Genomic DNA, 15,591 nt, shown 5'->3' on the forward strand with positions numbered 1-15,591 from the left:
TTGCTGGAATTAGCCCTAAACCACAATGCAGTTACTCGCATACTAAACAAAATCTGCATGGAATAGAGAAGGAATCTCACAAATTAACAAATAACCAAATCTCTGCAGACTAACCATATCTAAATGGGAATACCGGTGGCCAACTAACAGTGAACTGGAGGAAGCAGGTCATAGAACATGCTCTCTTCTCCATCCTCCATTCTATGAGCTGTCTATACTTCTTGCTGCCTCAGTAAAGTAGCCAGCATAATCAAAGCTCCTACCCACCCCAAACATTCTCTTATCCCCTGTGCTATCAGATACAAAAGTCTGAAAGTACATACCACCATCAAGGACAGTTTCTATCCCATTGTTATCAGACTCTTGAATGGCCCTCTTGCATGACAAGATCGAGACTTTTGGACTCAGATTCTACCTCGTTATGATCTTGCAGTTTATCATTTATCTGTTAGACTTTAGTCTGCATTGTTATTGTGTTATTCTAGCTTAATGCACTGTGTCCTGATTTGATCTGTATGAACAGTATGCAAGACAAGCTTTCCACTGTATCTTGTTACATGTGACAATAATAAACCAACACTCTTCCTTAACTAAGGCAAGGCAAAATTAAACAAAGACAAAGCTGACAAACTTAAAACCACATTCAGCCTGAATAAGTTTATTTCATCCTGTGGTCCCCACCATCACTGAAGCCAGTCTTTGTCAATTCAATTCATTGCACGTTGTATTAAAAGTAGTTGACGATACTGGATAATGGAAAGGTCATGGAAGCAAACAACTTCCCTTGAAGATTTCAGCATCAAAATTAGCGAGGCTCTTTCAGCCTGTTACAACACTGGTATCTATCCAGCAATTTGGAAAGCTGTACAAATCTGTTTTTGTTTATATATTCATTTTTTCAAGAACGTTCACCTCATTTGCAAGGCTAGCATTTACTGCCCATCCCCAGACTGCCCTTGTAGCAGCAGGAAGCAGCTTTCTTGAAACATTCCAGTCCTAATGCTTTTGGGATGGATTTCGAAGATTTAGACCAGTGAAAGTGAAAGAGTGGCAATATGTTTAAGTACCAGGATGGTGTGAGATTGAGGAGAACCTGCAGGTGGAATTACAATATAGCTAATACGTACCTATGTCCTTGGATGTTGAGGGGAGGTGGTGTTGGAGTGGTTTAGGCAAGTAATCGCAATGCATTTCATAGTTGGTACAACTCTGCACCTCACTAGCTGTTGGTAACAATGAATGTTTAGGGGGCAAGGTGGCTTTGCCTTGGATGTTGTGAAGGTCAAGTGTTTTTGGAGAAGTACCTGTCTGTAAGGTGAACAGTATTTCATTACCCTCTACTGTGCCTCTGAAAAGGTGGAAAGGCTTTGTGTTTAAGTACAGAATAGCCAATCTCTGATCTGCTCTCAAAGTCACAGTATTTACTTAGCTGCTCGAGTTGAGTTTCTAGACGATGTGTCCTCCAGGATTATAATGATTGTGGACTCAGCAATAATGCTATTGAATGTCAAAAGTAGGTAACTGGGCTCTGTGTTATTGGAGGTCATTATTACTTGCCACTTACATGCCACAAATTACTTGCCATTTATTAGCTCATGTCTAAGTGTTATGGTTGTGCGGCATGCAGGCAAGAAATGCTTCATTTTTAGAGAAGTTGCAAATGGAATTGCACATTGAGTAGTTAATGAAGCCTGTAACATTTTACTGTTTAATCTTTTCCATAGATACTGCCTGGCCTGCTGAGTTCTTGCAGCATTTTGTGTGTTTTGCTTGAGCATTGCATAGTCAGTGTCATATGACATGGAAAAATGACTGTCATCCCAATATTGTAGGAAGCACTGGGACAGTGACATCACCTGGGGTCATCAACATCAGACACCCTTGCCCAGGTGACCAAGCCTGGGTTGATCAGGCCCTGGCTTGTGGCCAAGCAATTCCGGTCCACAGGTCATACCTCTTGATACATAGCCATCTAGAGGTTTGCTCAGCAGCCTCCATGACGGTCTTGATGGTTCATTTCTTTGCAATTCCTGTAATGCTAAAGAGATACTAGGTTCTGCACAGTGAGCAGCCAACAAAATCTCTACACCCTCACCTCTAAAGGCTCACATTGTGCCCTCCACAACTGTCTCTGGCACTGTTCTACCAGCTCCTGATAGTGGCTTTCTTACAAACAACTGCCTCTTCAAACTGGTCTTCTCAAGGCACCGTCAATTCTAACACGATCATCTGCTTCGAGGTTTCTGATAGAATGATCATATCAGCCCTCTGTGAAGCCAGGGAGCTTTAATTGCTTGCCAAAATAAGACCTTCAGATTCCAGTTAGATGCCGTGGTGAGCAAGCATGCTTGTGATATGGGTTGTGGCTGTGGTTGGTCTCCAGCTTTGACAACTGCTTTGGGCTTTCTGGGTTGGTGGAAATGCTTACAGTTGTTAAATGGCCATGAGATACTTTCTGCCACTGCCTTCAGCAGCTGGTCACGCCTTCTCTCAAGGCTTTTTGGCAGCTGCTGAGGATATGTTCCAGGGTCCCTTGGCCACGACGGAGGGGACATAATGATGCCTCACTTTTGTCCTAAGTAAAAAGGTTCGCTGAACTAGGCAGGATGTCGTAAACAGCCTATACTATGAACTTGATGTGCTGGGGTTCTGCCTGCCTGATGTTGGACCAGATCATCTTCCACTTCATTGCACTCTCCCACCTTGTCCAAGCTCCCTGCAACCCCATTCCTACCACAATTCACACCTCTTCCTGGACTAGTTTGCATTTGTCCCTGCCCTGGGCCTTGTTGAAGCGAGTTGAAGGGAAGCTGCCCAGCTGTCACTGTCCCTACTAGATCCCTGTGCCTCATAGGTGACTCAGCCATCTCCACTGAGTCCACTTCCTTCAGTGTCTGCTGATGAGACTTTGGGGTCACTGGAATCTCTGTACAGCAGTAATTCTCTTGTATGGGAAACAATGAACTCCTTGTTTAGGATGCTGAAGAGAAGCTGCAGTTTATTCCTCTTCCTATACACAGCAATACTGCTCAGGCTGCCCAGCCATCTTTGAAGGTAGCCATTGATTTTTTTTTTCCCTAAGAGCCTCAACTGTTGAAATGGGTACCTCATATACCAGCAAAGGCCAGAGGATTCAGGCGAGGATGTCATGTTGGTAGATCCAGGCCTTGAACTTGCCAGGTAGGCCTGACCTGTCCACACTGTTAAGTCTAACTTCTAACTCCTTGGTGATCTTCTGGATGACAGCCACATCCTTTAGCCAGACAACCCCAATAGGCGGACCGCGGGCCAGGTGCGGACCACGAGAACCAAATGTCTGGACTGTGCTGACCCACTGACACTTACATGAATGCATCTGTCATAACATGTAAATAAGGCGCACACTGCTCTAATTTATTTTAACCTCATCCCACACCGTACACTTGGCCTACGCCGCCAAAGAGCACGCAACCTTCGCTGGCTGAGCAAAGGCTGTGTGTTGGAGAGGGTGTGGGACCTGCACAATGAGCTTGTGTCATTTTTATCCAGCCTGCAGAGCCAAAAAGCCCAAGGATTTAAGAGGTTTTTAAGTGACAAGGTGATGGCACATGCTCTTTTTTTGTGAGACATCATGTCTCATCTAAATCAACTTAATCTGCAAATACAAGGCAACAGCCACACTGCTGCGGACATATATGAGGTGATTGAAGCTTTCCGGTCAAAGCTAAACCTTTTGGAGAGAGACATTCATGGGTGAAAGTTGCATTTTCCATGTCTGCCAGAGCATTGCGAGTAGAACGAAATGCAGGAGGATCCAGTGATGAAGGATCTTGCGATGAGCCTGGCAGAAAACTTCAGGGACCAATTTGAAAGCTCCCCTAAACTCTCAGGTGACATCCCCCTCTTCCTGAGACAGCCGTTCTCCGTTTCGGCTGACGGCCGGTGGACTGCAGAGGCCAAAAGGCTGGTGCCTTCCATTGATGAGGCAACTCTTCAGATGGAGGTCTTGGAATTGGGAACATCTGATCTGCTCAAAGTGCAACACAAAGACATTGGGGTGAGTGACTTTTGGATCAACGTGGTTCCCCAAGCTCAATTCAAAAACACGAGAGCTATTTAATGCTCCTACTCACACAGTTTCCTTCCACGTACATATGTGAGTTATCGTTTTCTTCAATGAACTCTATCAAGAACCAGGAGAGAAAGACTCTCCAATGCACATCTTGGCCAGTGCCTCAGGACTGCCACAACGAATACAGGCCCATCATCAGAAGGATTGCCTCATTCTGTTGCTGTCGCTTCTCTCACTGATTGGTGAGTGAATCAATTTATTTTTGTCCATTTGTCAAACTTATTGTGGTATAATAATATTACAACAATAATACTGATAATTTCACTTATAGCTATACTTCATACTTCAAATGCTACATAGCTTAATTAAAAAGAACAAATAGATTAAATGAGAGAACAGAATCAGTGGAAAAGACAGTACTACTAAAACTGTGTGCGCGCGCGCATGTGTGTACATGTATGTGCATGCCTGTATTTTAATTCCCAGACAACAACACACACAAAATGCTGGTGGAACACAGCAGGCCAGGCAGCATCTATAGGGAGAAGCGCTGTCAACGTTTCCGGCCGAGACCCTTCATCAGGAAAGATAGTAAGAGATTTGAAAGTAGTGGGGAGGGGGGAGGGGGAAATGCAAAATGATAGGAGAAGACCGGAGGGGGTGGGATGAAGCTAAGAGCTGGAAAGGTGATTGGCAAAAGTGATACAATGCTGGAGAAGGGAAAGGATCATGGGACGGGAGGCCTCAGGAGAAAGAAAGGGGGAGAGCACCAGAGGGAGATGGAGAACAGGCAAACAACTAAATATGTCAGGGATGGGGTAAGAAGGGGAGGAGGGGCATCAACGGAAGTTAGAGAAGTCAATGTTCATGCTATCAGGTTGGAGACTACCCAGCCAGTATATAAGGTGTTGTTCCTCCAACCTGAGTTTGGATTCATTTTGACAATAGAGGAGGCCATGGATAGACATATCAGAATGGGGACAAATAGAGGAGGCCATGGACAGACATATCAGAATGTCTATTCCCAGATGAGATGAGTTCTCAATCTTACAGCTGACAGTTGTGATAGCTAGAGTCATAATTAAATGATTGGTTTTGGACTTATTTTGTTTCAAGAATGCATTTTTTTTCTTGTGTGACCCACAACATAGGCTTTGAGAATCCAAGGCCTAGATAATAAGAACCTCCTCCTCATAATAATAATAATAATAATAATAATGGTAATAGCAGCAACAACAACATCTGCCCATAAAGCAACTTACTGGTGCAATGAAAAAAAAAACCTGGATGTTTTGGCCCTTGGTTTGGCATGCTTGACATAATTTGGCCCTTGTGAAAAACTATTTGGGGAACCCTGCCTTAGGCTGTTGTCAAAGACCTTTCCCAGGCTCTTCACTGTTTTCTCAGATGCATGGGATAGCAATATCATCCAAGGAGAAACAGAACTTGCCTGAGAGTCTGCCTTTCTTGAACATCAGACATCTGGTGATCCTTGCCCATGTGATAAGCCTCTCTCTAGTCCCTGGAGGATCCATTAACTGCCTGGAACTGATGTAGTTGTCATCATGAGGTCACTCATGAAGCTCTGATTGGGAGCTGCTGCACACCCGTCTTAGTCAGAGAGCCTCTAAACTCCACTTCGGTTGCTTAACCAGAACATTCATGGTTAGGGAGAAGAGGATCACAAAGATTGTACATTCCATTAGAATACCCTTCTCAAGCATACAAGCATGAACCATCAGTCTGATGTGACTGCTCCTGAGGAGACTCTCAATCATAAGTTCTTGTAAGGATAAGGTCCTTTATTTTCCTTGGAACACGATGTTGGTTCAGCGCAAACTCCATCAGCTTAAATGGTAAATACTTGCACACATTGGCAAGCTCTAGCCATAGTATGACCAGGCTTCCCTTCCTTTGCGCTTGTCCCTGAACAGACAGGAAACCATGCACCTTAGCACTCTGGGAATCCCTTCTTTCTGTACAGATGTGTCAACGTTGCCATTTTTAAGGGGCCGAATGGTCTACTTCTGCACCTATTGTCTATTGAAACTCAGTCAAGTGAAAGGAAACAATACTGACTGTACTATCATTAAGTGTACACACAATTTTAAAAAACATTTCCCCACATTCATAGCAACCCTCCCTCTCTCCATGTTTTGATTACTCATCTACACTCTAGGATCAGTCAACTTCAAAATCTTACATGTATTTGGAATGTGAAAGGGAAAACTGCACCACCCAAGAGAAATCCACACAGCAATAGGGAGAACATGCAAATTCCACATTGCAAACCTGGGTTACCGAAGCCAAGGAAGCAGTTCTACTAGTTACACCGCTCTGTGGCACATAATCAGCAAAGATCCTTATATCTGATTTGTTGGAAAGAGTGTCTTTACTGAAATGCTGAAGATTATTATGTCTAGGACACTATCCTGAGAAACTCCTGCAGCTATGGCCTGGAGCTGGGATGAACTACTTTTAATAACCATTTGTCTTTTTATGTGGCATGACTCCATCCAACATTGTGCTTTCCACTTTGGATCCATTCACTAATTTTAATCAGTGCTTTCTCTGGCAAATACTACCTCAAAGCCAATAGCAGTCACTCTTACAAGGCCTCTATAATTGAACTTTTAGGTTCAAAATCATGTCTAGAATTGACTACTGGCACCAGTGAGGAAGTGCCAACTTAATTCTACTGGTCACTTCTTTTTGATCAAGGCAGCATTGACCAAATGTTTGTGATCGATCTGGCAAAACTGAAATCAATGGTCATACAAGGGACAACACCCCCATGGACAGAGTCACATAACAAAAGATGGCTGTAACCATGAGATGCCAAACAGGACAATACCATGGTCAGAAATGCAGATGTTCACCAATGGTTCTATGACATTCCATAAAGCAGTTCATGCCTGTATGCAGCAGGAGCTAAACAAAAATTGAGATGGCAATCATTCTCACATGTCAATGAGAAGTAATGCTTGCAGAACCACCAGATAATGACCCTTGCAAGAGCGAAGCCAACTTATTCATGAACAGAAAAGCCATATTAATACAAAAAAAGTAACTTAAATTTAGATGTATGATTTATCAGATTAAGTGTTTAACAATATGGATATACGCACCATGATGCTCTTCTATATTTGTGAAGTCATGTTTTTCTGCAGCTGAACACTGACATAACTAGTTCATTTCTTAGATAACTTCTCCCTTTCTCCACCTGAATCCCCCATCTATACTAGTTTTCGTTCCACCCCTTCCTCCCTCTACCCCACAATCTTTAATACTGGCTAAATCACTTCTTTCTTTCTAGTTCAAAACATCAATTGGCCATCTTTCTCCATAGATGCTGACTGACCTGCTGAGATATTTTAGTTTTTTTTGTGTTGCTCTTAATTCCTTAGGAATCTAGTTTTTATCTCAAATTCCCCATTAATAAAAAAATTAGGCATGCAAAACACTTAATCTGATATCTACGCTGCTCCCTTTTTCCTCAGTGACACTGAAAATAGTTGTTTCGTATTTCAGAATGTATCAAGGTTATGAAAGGCCTCATACAAATCCAAATCTTACTTTCAGGAACCTTAAAACAACAATTTGAAATAAACAAAAGAAGTGTGATAAATACTTCCATTTCCACAGAGTGAAAACACACAATTCAAAATTAGATGGTAATCTGTCCACTCAGAGATGTGCTAGAGAAGTGAAAGACAGGACTGACTAATATGCTTAACACAGTAAAGAAATTGCTCTTGATAGTGTGAGAACTATGGAAGTGAACTATTGCACTGAGTAATCCATGTTTTTGCAAAACTTAATAACTTTTTAAATTTATTTTTGTAACATCCCTTGTTCTGGAATTCCCCACTAACAGTTTCAGGATAGAAAAAAAGAGATAAATGGGGACAAAATTTTCATATGCAAATCTTTGGAACCTGTACCTTAGGTAGCTGTGGTACAAGTGCATTTGGGTCCACAATAGATTCTTGGACAAAAGGAGGTAGGGTGAGAGAGGAAAGTGGAATTCATGCCAACAATCCGTTTACACACACAATCCCACTGAACAGTGGAGGAGGCCCTAAGGACTGTTTGGCCTGGAGCTTCTCTGGAGCAGATAAAGGCAACTAATAGTCAGGGAAGTTTTGAAGAAAAGAAAGGGAAACAATCTGAGGAACAGATTGCATAAAAAAGCCATTAACTTTTCTTTCACCTTACTAATTAAGTACTAGGAAAAGAAATGAGCTTTCACAAAACCAATATCTATTCCTGGATATGTTTACAAATAAAACTTCATCTTGAGTCCTGAGAATACAAGTCCTATGAGAAGTTCTTCAAATATCTGAAATGGTAGAAATATTGGAAGTAACACAGAACATTATTAATTTCATAACTAACTGGTTATCCCAAACACTTACATTTCTGATTTGATTGTCATAAATAATTTATCAAGATGAAAGAGAACTCTCAGTTGAGAAAACATTTATAAACATGGTGCATTATTTTCAAATGAATTGAATTGACTTTATTTCTTACATCCTTCACATATGCGAGCAGTAAAAATCTTTATATTACATCTTCGCCTGAATGTACAAATTACAGTATTTTGTAATAAATAGTATGTACAGTAAGATGTACAACAGAACAGTCAATATAGCTTAGAAATACAATTGCATCAGCCTGAATTAATCCAGCACTGGATGGCACAAAGTTATTCTAAGATTGGCACTGACAAAATGATGAGAGATGTGTATAAAGCAATCAAATGGAACAATAACACAGTAAGCATTTCTTAAACAGCAAAGTTGCCCAGTACTTACCACTGATGGGACGCCCTGGAGCCCTTGATCTGGGTGACGTGCTACGTGATTCCCCTCCTGCTCCATCCACTACTTGACACTGAAAGATAGCCTCTAGTTCTCTCATATCAGGAGGGGGTATTGGATATCTTCCAATTGCCATCTCGACCAGGGAAAGGCCCATACTCCAGATATCAGACTGCACTGAGTAATGGGTGCCCTGGAGTCTCTCTGGCTGCCAGGAAACAAGTGTACAGTAAAGCAATTTGGATCTTAAATAGATAATCAATTAAACTTTTCTTCTAAGTGTTTTTATGGATGCGGATGTTGCTGGCTAAACCAGCATTGGCTACTTAGAGCTAAATGCCACCGAATTGAATGGCTTTTCAGCCAGTCCTGAGGCTGATTAAGTACTAGCCACACTGGTTAGGTCTGGAGTCATATTCACCTCAGAACGGTTAAGGGGTGCAAATTTCCTTTTTTAAAAAAGAATCTCAAAGAAGCTTTATTAAAATGTGAATTAAAATACAACAGAATGATATATCAATTGAAGAATAGAATTTCATATTACTGCTGTCCTTTTACACAGTCATTAGAATATTAAGTGACCTTCATAGTAAGAGTTACAAGTGAGATTTAAAACAGTTTTGAAATGTTTTCCCTTTTAAAACCATCTGAAAAATGTAAACAGACAAGATCTCTTGTCAAACCAATTCTAAAGGAAGCAACTGCAATCCTACACTGCTGAGTTGACTCTAATACAGTTATTGTGTGACTGAAACATCATGACAGTATATGCAACACATAAACAGTTAGCTCTTATGCAGGAGTTAGAAATAGAAATATCACTTAGGTTCCTTTGTTTATAAATGGCTAGTCATTAAAAAAAACTATACAATTTGAAAAGGAACAAAGACTTACAGACATATAAGAACGAGTTCCCACAAAGGAATTTGCCATCGAGTCAATGAGCTGACCGCTTACTCCGAAATCACAGAGCTTTATCTCACCACGAGAATTAACCAAAATGTTGGATGGTTTCACATCTGAAATAGAGAACATAATTCAGGGAACACAAGACAGTACAAACCCTCTGGCACATTGTTTCTCTCAGTGCCTTTTTTAAAAATACTATCCACGTTCAAACACAGTAATGCCTTGACCATATCAGAAGCTCTTCACTGTACCAGAATGCATCCAGAATACCAAGTGTTCTGCTGCATTTTTCACAGCATGCCTTAGCAGGGGTGGCTCAGGGACAATTCCACTGTTTAGGATGTACCCCATTTGTTCACAATCTGCATCAATAATTTAGCTGAGGCGATCTAATGTCATTTCTAAATCTGTTAACAATCCCAAACTATGTTGGATGTAAAGACTGCAAGCACATGGATGCGTGAGTGAGAATACAGCAAATACATCCAATGTAAGTGCCAGGATACCCACTCTGGTGCATGCAACAGTAAAACAGTGCATTTGTTAAATGCTGAAATTGGGTACTGTTGACGTTCAAAGGGATCTTGTATGCAAGTCATACCCTGATGCAGCAAGCAATGAACGCTGATGACAATTTAGTTTTCATTATGAGATACACCGGGGGAAGCACTTCTGCAGAGAGCTTTGGTGATATTGCACCTGTACTGTTTAGGGTAGAAGAGCAGCCATGATCCTAAGAAATCGGAGCAAGAGTAGGCCATTGGGTATTGTAGCCAGTTTTGCTATTCATTACATTCACTCAGTGATGCAAGGCTCGACCACCTGCTAGCAGCACCACCAGATAAAAAGGCTGGATAGCAATCTCATTTTAGCCATGTAACACTACCAAACCAGAAATACAAAGATGACTATAGCATTTTGTTCTCAATTTCATAAAGTAACATGAACAAAATTTCAGGATCTATTTTTAATCCAGCTCACCTCTGTGCATTATTTGATGCTTCTCTCTTAAATATGTCAGCCCTCTTAGAACCTGCAGTACAAATGTCATTAAAATATTTAAATATCAGTTTGTGTTCATATCTATCCAAAACAACTACATTTTTTGTATTTGGTAAAAAAATGTTAGTGAAGTACTTCAAGGTATACAGTAAAATCAAACTACTGATGGCAATAATTACTTATTGCCCATTATACCCTGGCATTTAGGGCAGCAAAGGTGGTCCTCAGTCTCTTTCTCACTGTCACACACAGATATAGAATTGCTGTTTCCATAACAATTTTTTTTCACTAGTCAGTGTTGCTGACCCTGAGCTGAGTCCCTGAACCTTGAGGACCACTCTTAGTCTGGCCTCTACCCTTTGACCTTTTTAACATGGGTGACCCTACCAAGAGTCAAAGCACAAGGCACCAACATAGATCTCCGAGTCATTGAGGTATGCAAGCCTCCAAGCTCTACAACAAGGTTGTGGTCCTCTTGATAAGTTGATGGTAGGTCAAAACACAAAATGCAGACGGAACTCAGCAACGGAGGGAAATGGATAGTTGACATTTCCATTTTGTATGTTGCTCCAGATTTCCATCATCTGCAGCATTTCATATTTTTATGCTGACTATCAGCACTATATTTCTTATATGACAAGCATCATATCATTCACATTTCCCTTACAGGAGAGGATTGTAAATCAGTCCACCATAGGATTCATCAGATCTGATTCTTAGAGGTAGAAGGTGCAATTCAACTTGACTTGGGTCAATTCCTGTCACTATGGCTGCTCTCCCCTCTATATGGCTTCCCTTTCAACAATCAATACCACCTATTACTGGGACAAACTATAACCAGGAAAACACACAGGATATCCATGTAAAAATAAAAGCAAAGGAATTTAACACAAAATCCTAAACTCAACATGTGCAGGCAGGTGAAAGGTGGAGAGTTCTATACAGAATTCTTCACTCAGCTCTCCCATCTGTTAGTTAAAATTAGTGTAAAGTCTAAGCCTTATGGGCTCATTAGGCCGGTTTCTGTGGCGTGAAGCGACTGAGAGTACGAGACTCCTCCCCCCCCCAGATAGGACACCAGTCTATCACGAGGTTAACCCCCAGCATTTTGCTGGTACCCATTTTCAGCTGGGTGGACTGGAGCAGTGTGTGGTTAAGTGCCTTGCTCAAGGACACAACACGCTGCCTCGGTTGGGGCTCAAACTCATGACTTTCAGATCACTAGTCCAACGCCTTAACCACTTGGCCACGTGCCACACTCTCCCATCTGTGGCTTATTTAAAAGGTGGCACGGAATTGCACAGAAAGGTAGACAGCATGGAAAGTTGAGGGATAACAAAACACTTAAATCAGCTTGTCTTGTATAAAAAGGATGCTAATTTTGTTTAATGATTACAGTTTCCATACATGTAATTTTTAAAAAAGACAAAAAACAAATTTCTATGGATTATAGCTTTTATAGAACATGTTAAAATTTATTATCAGCTCATATCATATTTCTAACTCCATATTATTGTACTTACTGCAATGCTGACTTTTCCCAGAATTTCCTCTGGAATCCTTCCAGCTTCCTTCAGCACCTGGTCCAGAGAACCCCCATCCTAAAACAAGGGATGTGGAAAGGAGAAAAATAAAAAAAAATTAGAAAACCACAAAACTGACAGAACAATACAGGGTCCATGATCTTGTGTCTAATTACTAATGATGTCGAATGAAGCCAATCCCTTCTGCCTGCACATGGTCGATATCCCTCCATTCTAGTATAATCATGAGCCTCTTAAACACCCATCATACCTGCTTCTACCACCATTTCTGGCACTGCATTCCAGGCACCTACAACTCCATGTCAAAAATAACTTGCCCTGCGCATCTCCTTTGAACCTTTCCCTCCCTGCACCTTTAATATTATTCAACCCTTGATAAAAAGACACTGGCTGTCTACTCTATGCTACTCAGATTTATAGAACTTCTGTCAAGCTGGTCTCCCCTCAGGTTCCACCACTCCAGATAAAGCATCTCTAGTTTGGTCAAGCTTGCCCTTTAATCCTGGTGGCATCTTGGTAAAACTCCTCTGCACCCTTTCTATAATGGATTAACCTGAAAGAAATGCAATACTCTGGATGCAGCTGAATTTGAGCTTTATAAAGTTATAACATAACTTTCTGACTCTTGAACGCACTGCCTCAAATGATAAAGGGTAGAATGCCACATGCCTTCAGTACCAATTTATCAACTGGGGCAGCAGGTTTAATATGATTTTGTTTAGCATCTGTGTACTTCTCCTTGCTTAAGGTTTGACTGCTAAAATCATGCACAGCTTAAGGTGTAAGAATGCCATTTAACCATCATATCTTGTTTAAAAAAACACGCTAAAAATAGCAGTTAAATCAGGTTTTAGGATTTCTCAAAAATAAAATACAACAGATGTTGCAAATCTGAAATAAAGAACGGAGCAAGAAAAGCTTAACAGCCATAGGAAGGGGGGTGGGGAAGAGAATTAACATTTGAGGCTAATAATGTTTTGTTGAAAGGCTATCAACCAGCACAGCTTCTCTTTTTACAGATCTCCCTACCACAACTGCTTTCCCACTCATGCCTTCATCACCTAGCCAGCCGGTGGTGTTGTGGCATCTGCACTGGACTTCGAGGTGAGTGGTCCTGGGTTTGAATCCGGCTGGGTCCTTGCACACTTTTCATCTGTGCTAGGTTGAGTGTTGAGCTAGCAACTTGGCCTCATTAAAAAAAACCCAGACAAAATGCTAAAAAAAAAAGCAAAGTTGCTGCCTGATGTGCCACAAGGTGTGGAAAGGAGTAACATAGATTATCTTAATTTCCCTTCATAATCTGTTGTCTTGTGAAAGTCCATCTCTTAGTTTCAGACAGATGCCAGAGAGGATCAGCAAGAGGACTGCCCACCTGGAGGCTGCCTTCTGCCTTCAGTGTCGCCGGTGACTTTAATCGAGTGTCGCTAACGAAAGTCTCCCTGAAGTTTCGTCAGCACATCCAGGCGAGCACTTGTGGAGATAATACACTTGACCATTGCTACACTCCCTTCCGCAACGCTTATAAAGCTCTCCTTCGCCCAGCTATTGAGAAATTAGATCACTGTTCGATTCTGCTTTTGCCGATATACAGGCAGAAGTTGAAACAAGAAGCGGCCGTAGTCAGAACCGTCCACTGTTGGTCCGACCAATCAGCCTCCATGCTGCAGGACTGCTTCAATGATGTTGACTGGAATGTCTTCCATGATGAGGATGTCTCCAAGTTCATGGGTGGAGTCACTTGCTTCATCCGGAAGTGCATCAATGATGCTGTCCCTCAGAAGTTAGTCTGGGCCTCTCAAACTAGAAACCCTGGATCAATAGTTCAGTGCAAGCAGCATTTACCATGCGACACTGAGCTTACATGCAGCAGTCAGCTGCGGTCTGCGAAAAGCTAAGAAACAACAATACAGTCAAGCTTCACAACGAATAGCTCATATGACTTGTGGCGAGGGCTGTATACCATCTTTGACTTCAAAGTCAAATGTACTGATGCCAACATTGCGGCCTCTCTCCCAGATAAACTCAATTGCTTTTACGCTCAGTTCGATGTCACTATCTCTGAGCCTCCGAGGAAAGCCACTGTTACATCCTGCAACCTGGTCATCTCTGAGGCTGAGGTACACAGATGTTTCCAACGGCTGTGGAACCAGATGGCACCCTAGGGTGAGTACTCAGGATGTGCACAGCACAAATGGCAGGTGTGTTTACTGACATTTTTAATCTCTCTTCCAGTGTAGAGTGCCCTTCTGTTTAAATTATCCACCATTGACTTTGTACCAAAAAAGACCAAGGTAACATGTCTGAACGACTGGCATCCTGTTGTACTAACCTCAATAAGCAGCAAATGCTTTGAGAAGCTGATCAAGGATTATACCTGCAGCTTTCTACCATCCAAACTGGACTCCCTACAATTAGCCTACTGGCACAACCGATTGACATACAACAAAATAGCCACTACGCTACATACCGTCCTTGCACATCTGGAGAAGTAGGATGCTTATGTGAGAATGCTGTCCTTGGACTACAGTTCAGCATTCAACACCATAATTCCATCCAGACTTGACAGGAAGCTCAGAGACCTTGGCCTTGACCCCACCTTGTTCAGCTGTATCCTGGAATTCCTGTCAGATCGTTGAAAGTTGGTAAGAGTGGGCTCCCTCGCCTCTACCCCTCTGACCCTCAATACAGGAGCCCCTCAGGGCTGTATACTGAGTCCCCTCCTTTACTCCCTGTATACCCATGACTATGTTGTCACCCACAGCTGTAATCTGCTGATTAAATTTGCCAACAACACTACATTGATTGGCCTAATCTCGAACAATAACAAGGTGGCCTACAGGGAAGAAGTCATCTCTCTCACAAAGTGGTGTCAAGGAAACTTTTCCCTCAATGTCACAAAAACAAAGGAGCGATTGTGGATTACAGGAGGAACGGAGAAGGGATAACCCCTACTGACATCAATGGATCTGGGGTTGAGAGGGTAAACAGCTTAAGTTCCTTAGCATCCACATCGCCGAGGACCTCATGTGGTCTATACACACCAGCTGTGTGGTGAAAAAGGCACAACAGCGCCTCTTTCACCTCAGTTGGTTGAGTAAGTTTGGTATGGGCCCCCAAATCCTAAGAACTTTCTACAGGGGCACAGTTGAGAGCATTCTGAATGGCTGCTGCATCACTGCCTGGTATGGGAACTGTACCTCGCTTAGTCACAGGATTCTGCAAAGAGTGGTGTGGACAGCCCAATGCATCTGTAGTTCTG

At 42.0% G+C, this 15,591-nt stretch overlaps 1 protein-coding gene across 1 annotated transcript in view; it reads right to left on the bottom strand.

The window, feature by feature from the left end:
- The window catches only part of LOC132406270 (dual specificity mitogen-activated protein kinase kinase 2), a 76,068-nt gene that overhangs the window by 19,380 nt on the left and 41,097 nt on the right, over positions 1-15,591 (bottom strand). The window contains exons 4-7 of the mRNA XM_059991680.1: positions 12,312-12,389; positions 10,768-10,819; positions 9,772-9,896; positions 8,872-9,085 (exon numbers count right to left, since the gene is read on the bottom strand). Of these exons, the coding sequence (XP_059847663.1) occupies positions 8,872-9,085; positions 9,772-9,896; positions 10,768-10,819; positions 12,312-12,389 (469 nt within the window). The remainder of the gene's footprint in view (positions 1-8,871; positions 9,086-9,771; positions 9,897-10,767; positions 10,820-12,311; positions 12,390-15,591) is intronic.

Source organism: Hypanus sabinus, chromosome 16 (genome assembly GCF_030144855.1).
Source record: "Hypanus sabinus isolate sHypSab1 chromosome 16, sHypSab1.hap1, whole genome shotgun sequence".
Classification (NCBI taxonomy): domain Eukaryota; kingdom Metazoa; phylum Chordata; class Chondrichthyes; order Myliobatiformes; family Dasyatidae; genus Hypanus; species Hypanus sabinus.